Genomic DNA, 6,981 nt, shown 5'->3' on the forward strand with positions numbered 1-6,981 from the left:
TCCTCTGTTCTACACTGCCTTGAGTAAGTTGTGCATTATTGTGCGTAACGTATGCTATGTTATGCATTTTATGTACAAGCAAAACCAGCACCTGAGGGAGAGCCGTGTCCTGTGTGTGTGTCCACTTGCCCGCCATTGGTGTGTATGCCGTGTGGCTGGATGCCTTGTTGCCTTTCCAGTTCCCCTACAACACAAGAAAGAGAGGTTGCAACCAGCCACGTACATCACAGTGCAGTATGTGCTTGTATGCATTTGTATATGTTGAGGTGCGCGCGTGTCCTTCCATCCTTACACTGGATGTGTATCTGCTCCATCTCGTTGACCTCTGTGATGGCCTCTCGGAGCTCCTCGGCAAACTTCCTGAGCTCTTCTCCGCTCGGGGAGCAGAAACTCACCAGCTGCTTCTTCTCTGAGGTAAACGGGCTAAGCATGGTGATGCCATGGGCGTAGTCTGAGAAACCACCACAGAGCATCAAAGAGAAAGAGAAAGCGCTGTCACCAGAACTTTGATTCTAAAAAAGGATGCAGGATTTTAAGAACTTCCAAAACAGTGTTTGAGTTCATACTTCAGTTTTCTACTTCACTTGCAAAAACTCGTGCTGTGAGGTTACTGACCAAATCTGTTAGCTTCTTAAACGTTGCAACTAAAGGTTTGTAGAAATATTTGGCAGCTAAAACGCACTAAAGATCAATTGTTTTATCTTTTCATCTCTTTCAAATAATTGTAGCCATGCTTGCATCACATCATCACGTGGTGCCAATTGCAGGTTCAGTCGTATCAGAATCGGCTTTTATCATCAGCTCAAAGCTCAAAGAATGAAAAACATAAATGTTAAATCCATGGAAGAAACTTTACTGAAAGATATTTACTGCAAGTTGAGAGCAGTGTGTTAATTTTGTTTTACTGGTCACCACTTGGCTGTTCATTCATTCAGTCACCCTGACCCCGACTTGACAGACAGTTAGCTCAGCATTTTTCCAGCAGCAGTGTGGAACTGTGCTGAGAATAAACTGCTGCGGACTAAAACAGGCCGTCTTACATTCATTGCTGAAGAGGTGAAACTGCATTCCCAGAAGCCCCATAGCTTTACAGAAGGTGTATGAGGCCGAGCTTTTCTTCTTGGGACACAGCTTCAGGATCTGCAGTGGACACACACAACATGGGCGAATTAACACACTGCGTATACATGCTGCATATTTAGAGTACGTTGTGTGTTTCTGAATAGTGGTTTCTTACCAGCAGCAGGTCATTGAAGAGGAAGACCTCTCTCTGGAGCTGGGACAGTTTCTGCTTATGAGGCTTGTTGGCGTCAGGCACCTCGAACAGACGACAGCAGCACACCAGACGTCTGTGTGGCACAGCGAGGATCTACGGAGGCGAGGTTAAAGAGATGGAGATGGCAGATACTACAGATGACAGACTGAAGCAAAATAATACATGACAGGAAAGAGAGGGGACAGTACAAACAAGTGCAGACAGCTCACTGAAATGGGAAAAAAGGGAAAGGGGCAAGAGTTGCACACAAATATGGCTCACAGTTTTCAGGCCCAGGATGGACTGCTCCACTCGGCTCACATAGGTGACGTGGTCTTCATTGGAGCGGAGCTCTCTCTGTTGGATCCTCTCATAAATGCCTGCGACCATCTCTCTGGGGATGTCTGCTCCATCATCCACACCTGAGGGAACAATGGTCCACAAATGTAGGAGTGGTCTCCATCGAGGGCAAAAGTACTCTATGGATCCTTGAGACGATCAGCCCTGACATGCTGTTTACTACTCCCTGAGTCCAGTGATGGAAAGTAACTAAGGACATTACTCAAGATCTGTCCTGACAATTTCAACATAGCTGTACTTTACTTGAGAATTTCAAATGTATGCTACTTTGTACTTTTACTTAGATCCGACGTGAAAAATATCATGTTTTACAAGAAAAACATCCGTTTATAAAATACATGCGGTGGTTTGGAAACCTTTGTTTTTGTTGTGTGCTGTGGAGCGGTGCGGGGTTGTGTTTCCTTTTCTCAGCAGAGGCTGGATGTGGTTCTCCAGGTGGCTGGGAGCTGGCTCCTACTCAGCTGAGACTCATCACAATCAAGCACAGCATAAAGACTGTGGACTGCAGAGGACCCATCGCCAGATTGTTTCCGCTGCCTAGTGGTATTGTTGGCTGTTTACCAGTGTTATGAGCGACATCAATTATCCAGTGTCTGTTCTCCAGTACAGCTCCTGTGTCTTTATACCTTTTTGGATCAGTGAGTTCAAAAGCACTGATCTCCAGCTCCAGTGTCTCTGCCACCACACCACCCAGCCTCTTGCCTTCACCTGCCTCAAGCCTCAAGCCCTCAACCACCACCACCACCACCACCTTGCTTCACCTGTGCCTCCATCACTACATGCCCTCAATGCAAGTACTCACACCACCTGAGCGCTGTGTACCCCAGCGCATCTGTGAACTGCTCACCACCTCAGTACCTTGTGAGAAGATAGATTCCTATTTTTACCCTCACTCCCTGTCTGCGTGTCTGCTATTGAGTCCTAATCCTACCTGAAGCATAACATACAACACACTGTAAATCATGAAACCAGCGTCCAGTTTGTTGTCTATTTGCTGCATTTCAGGTGCTTGAGTTGTTCACGGTTCCATCATAGAGACCTTTTCACTTTAACCATTTCAGACAGTTTTGTCAAAATAACCATTTGAGGCCCAAACAGATAAAATTATCTGATATTTCACAAAACAAAGCAAAAATTCCCTCCAAAGCCTAATAAATAAATAAATACAAATTTGCGTAACAGAACTTCCACCACCTGGGAACCACTGGACTAAACTACCTAACTGTATATAAAGAGAGATATAAGATTTTTTTTTCAATGCTCTTCATGCTGAATGACCCATAATCAGTGAAACTTTTGATTCAAAAATGACACTAAATTGGTCTCATGCAGCTCACTTATTCTGGTTACCAATGTCTAATTCATTTATTTAATGGAGTTGAAAATAATGGTTCTTTAAAAACAACTTCCATGTATTGTGGTTCCAAATCAACGCCAAAACTATTAAAAATGAAACATTTAGTTAACATTTATTTTCTGAATGTTTTTATTATTCACTGATGTTGATTGTGAATTAAATCGTTTCACTGTGCGGATCCTTGGGAAGATTAGCAACAGCCACAGTGGAAGTTTAATCATCACTGACTGGGAGACTGGCTGTGTGGGCTCATATAGTTTTAGAGATATTACAGCCGAATTAGTTTTATTTCATTGTAGCGTTGGCAGCTGTGAATCAGAAAATGTGCTTTTATCCCAGTGTGTGTGCTGTCATTGTGTCCTGGTAGTTGTTCCATTATCACTTAGCACAATGACATCCTCACTACAGTCTGTCACTGCTGGGGGAGAAACCTGTTCGGTTCACAAATTGAACCTGAGTCATTCAATATTACGTGAAAAAGATATTGGGCTTTAAGGTGGATTTTTGCAAATAAAACTCAGACTGCTCGTCTTTAAGCTCTGGTTGCAGTAAATGTATCTGTTCAACCACTGGACGGAGAGCATGTCAAGAGCCTCAGGGAGCGCCGGTGATGAGATGCCTCCGGAAACCGGAGCTCATATCGTTAAATCTAACACTAAGTGAGCCTCAATTAAATGGGTCGACGCCACGGTCTCTGGGGCAGAGCTCTGACTCAGGGATATCAGAAATCTCACCCTGCACAGCTGATGGTTTTCTTGATGGTAGCGAGCGGAGGCAAGCATCCGCTGCCTCTTTGAGTAATTTATTTCACTTCAACAAGCTGTCACTCAAATTACTGATAGTGAGGTTGATAAGAGAGAGCTTGCTGTGAAACTTCCCCTGCCCTCTGCTCTCTTTTTCGTCTTCCTTATCGTTCCTCCTGGCAAATCTCTCCAATGGATCTCCTCATCGTGATCTGCAGTAAAAACTTTGAAATGGGCACGTGTGTGTATGTGTGATTACTATCTAAAACCAATGTTCAGACTCTCTGCTCATAATAACCACTTGCCACAAGTCAGTTCACACAGTGAAATGACACAAACACACACCCTCTATCGCCCATAGGTGCACTGGCTGTGCCGTATTTGTACGCACTGACCTCTTAGATTGCGTATAAAGTCATCGAGGCCCATTTTGCGCTGCGGTTTGATGTTGGGAGAGTACATGTCAGTGTTGAGGAGGACCACGGCGAAGGCCAGGATGAAGATGGTGTCTGGGTTGTGAAACTGCTGCACCACGTCCGGATTACACATGCAGTACCTCTGGCTGTGGATGAAAAATAGGACAACTGAGTTACAGTATATGTCTGATTTGACATTATCTCAACACATGTAGCAACCTTTATTGTACTGTTGCTGATGACAACAACCAATCAGATTCTGCAGCTGATTGAGTGAGATCATCTACCCAGTACAGGGGACAACTGTGCAGCAACACAAACATAAATTACAACATCAACTGAGATGATTTAAGAAACTGTAGGATTTTATTGCTGGATTGACATCAAATCACGCTCAGCTGCCAGTTTATTAGGTACACCTCGCTGAACAGTCCTGTAATAAATTCCACCAATCATGAATCATGTTTTGATAATGAACTTTTAGGGATGTGCTGACTCAACTTGTGGTGATTTTAGAGGATGCTGTTTGTGCTGCTGTTAAATTATATTGCTTTATACTTTCTAATATTTTGTCCACCCCAATTATTTATTTTACCTTTATTTTGCCGGGAAGTCCCATTGAGATCGAAAATCTCTTTTCCAAGAGAGACCTGGCCAAGGTTGCAGCCATACAAAATCATAGCATATTAAAATTTCTAATCAATGAGGGAAGTCTGAATATTAGAAACACCTCTTAACACCCCTGTATCTCCAGGCTCACAGAGCCAATGTACCAAATCTTAATGATCTCAGTATTCTCAGTGACTTTGTTATTGTTCCCAATTGCACCCTGAAATTGCAAGACTTCCTCTCAGCTCAAATTGTGTTATGTTACAAAATATCAGCGATGAGCTGGGAGGATCTTGGGTTTCTGGAGTGCGATTGGGCACAATAACAAAATCAGGCAGTGCATCGTTATAAGAGATGAGTATAAATTGTTAAATTTTAATGGCTATGTAGAGAATGGCCTTTAAAAAATTGCTTGCGCCTGCTGTGAGATGGAGGCATTAGGACTGATTTTAAGGTCGATATGTCACCCTACAAGCTGCTCTGGTTTATAATCGGACTATTTGACACAAAGTCTAATTAAAGCGTCTACTCAGATGTGAGGAGTAGTCACTGTACCGTAAATGACAGGACACAGGAGACATTCGCCAGTCCAAAATGGTTCTATGCTAGGGCAGCACTGTCCAGTCTGCTGTGGAAACAGAAATGCTGCATTCGGACTTGCTTTGCTCCTTCGCTGCCCACAGGCTTCACAAACTCTCACATCTACCCCTCCTTCCCCCACATCTCCCTTTCTTACTGTCACTTACACTTACACAGTGGGGCATTTCAGTGGTGGGAGGCTTTTATCTCTGCACCCAGGATGCAGACATGGAGAGGCTGCTCTACTCCAGAGGACTATCTACTTGTCAGAGCATATGCAAGCGAGAGGCCACATCTGAGACCTGCACATCCAGAAAGCCTTTTCCCAGACCCCACACGAGATCTAAGGCCAGAGAACTTGCAGGGTATCAATCGATGACATCCCAGTTCAGTAGCAAAGCCTCTGTTTGAGGGAGAATAGCTCCTGCTTGGCACAAACGCTGCTTCAGATATAATATGCATGCACATATATACTGTAGGCACGCAGAGGCACAAACGAGCCCCCTGATTTGCCAACTTGATGTAACTCTGCGGCAAATTCATCAAAGGCTGAAGGCGAGGCGAGATCTCCTCTAAGTGTGTGTATGCATGCGAATGGACATGTGCATAAATGTGTCAGAGCATACATGCATGTTCATGCACTAAGTGAGCAAACAGCTGAGTGAATGTGTGTGCGCATGTGTGCATGTGTGTTTGTTCTTCATTCACACATTTTCAAGCGTGGATCTTCTTCTTATGTAACCAGTTTATTTAAACACTAGCTTCCAACCTCTTATCTTTATATCTGCATATGAAAGTTGCATGCCAGCTGGCACAAATACCACTTCATATAAAAGGAACTACTCACGACACGAGTACAACACGCTTCAAACAGATGACATAACAACTGTTACGTAACAGACGTGGCATCGGGTATCTGGCTGTCCCGATAAAGCCCGCTCATTTCTGACCTATACTCACAGCTCCAGCTACAAACAGTGTGGTCTCAGATCACTGATGAATTTGTAATCTGCACCCGGGGACTCAGCACGTATGATTAAGTGTGATGTGATTAACTGATGACCATGGTGGGTGTTCTGATTGGCCCTCAAATCAGAAGCAGAGAGGGGAAGTGTCATGACTGCTCCTTCTCCTCTCTTCCCTCACCACTTATTGCTTAGAGTAGGAACTCATTTTTCCTAAAGGATGGGAATGGCGGCAGTCTATATTTTGTCTTACCATTCTCAAATCCAAAAAAACCCAACAGTGAATGAATCCCTCAAACAAGCTCATGCATCCACAGCCTGCTGTAGTGAAACTACATCAGTGAGTCACACCTCAGCGCTGAGTGATGTGTTCCTTTATCATAACAGTCCTGCATATGCTCTCCTGCTGCTGTAAACACTCATTAGAGCGCCAAATGTGTTTTAATCCGCAGCTGAAAATAGTCCCGAACATATGTGCTAATTATTCCTGTCAGAGTAATTTTTCCTGAAAACTACAGTGCCCTGCTCTTTTAGGAAATGAAACAAAAAAACAAACAAACAAACAAACAAACAAACAAACAAACAAACAAACAAACAAACAAACAAACTATATATTTGTAATATTTGTGACCTTTTTTTTTTTTTTTTAACCAGCCACACTAAGTAGTTGCTCTAGCGATGGCAACATTGGTGTGAG

The 6,981-nt window shown here is 43.6% G+C and overlaps 1 protein-coding gene across 2 annotated transcripts in view; it reads right to left on the reverse strand.

The window, feature by feature from the left end:
• The window catches only part of iqsec3b (IQ motif and Sec7 domain ArfGEF 3b), a 29,153-nt gene that overhangs the window by 4,940 nt on the left and 17,232 nt on the right, over nt 1-6,981 (reverse strand). For both annotated transcript variants that reach the window (XM_070971604.1, XM_070971603.1), the window contains exons 8-13: nt 4,111-4,277; nt 1,538-1,677; nt 1,238-1,369; nt 1,041-1,140; nt 293-451; nt 92-184 (exon numbers count right to left, since the gene is read on the reverse strand). In XM_070971604.1, the coding sequence (XP_070827705.1) occupies nt 92-184; nt 293-451; nt 1,041-1,140; nt 1,238-1,369; nt 1,538-1,677; nt 4,111-4,277 (791 nt within the window). The remainder of the gene's footprint in view (nt 1-91; nt 185-292; nt 452-1,040; nt 1,141-1,237; nt 1,370-1,537; nt 1,678-4,110; nt 4,278-6,981) is intronic.

Source organism: Chaetodon trifascialis, chromosome 10 (assembly GCF_039877785.1).
Source record: "Chaetodon trifascialis isolate fChaTrf1 chromosome 10, fChaTrf1.hap1, whole genome shotgun sequence".
Taxonomy (NCBI): Eukaryota; Metazoa; Chordata; class Actinopteri; order Chaetodontiformes; family Chaetodontidae; genus Chaetodon; species Chaetodon trifascialis.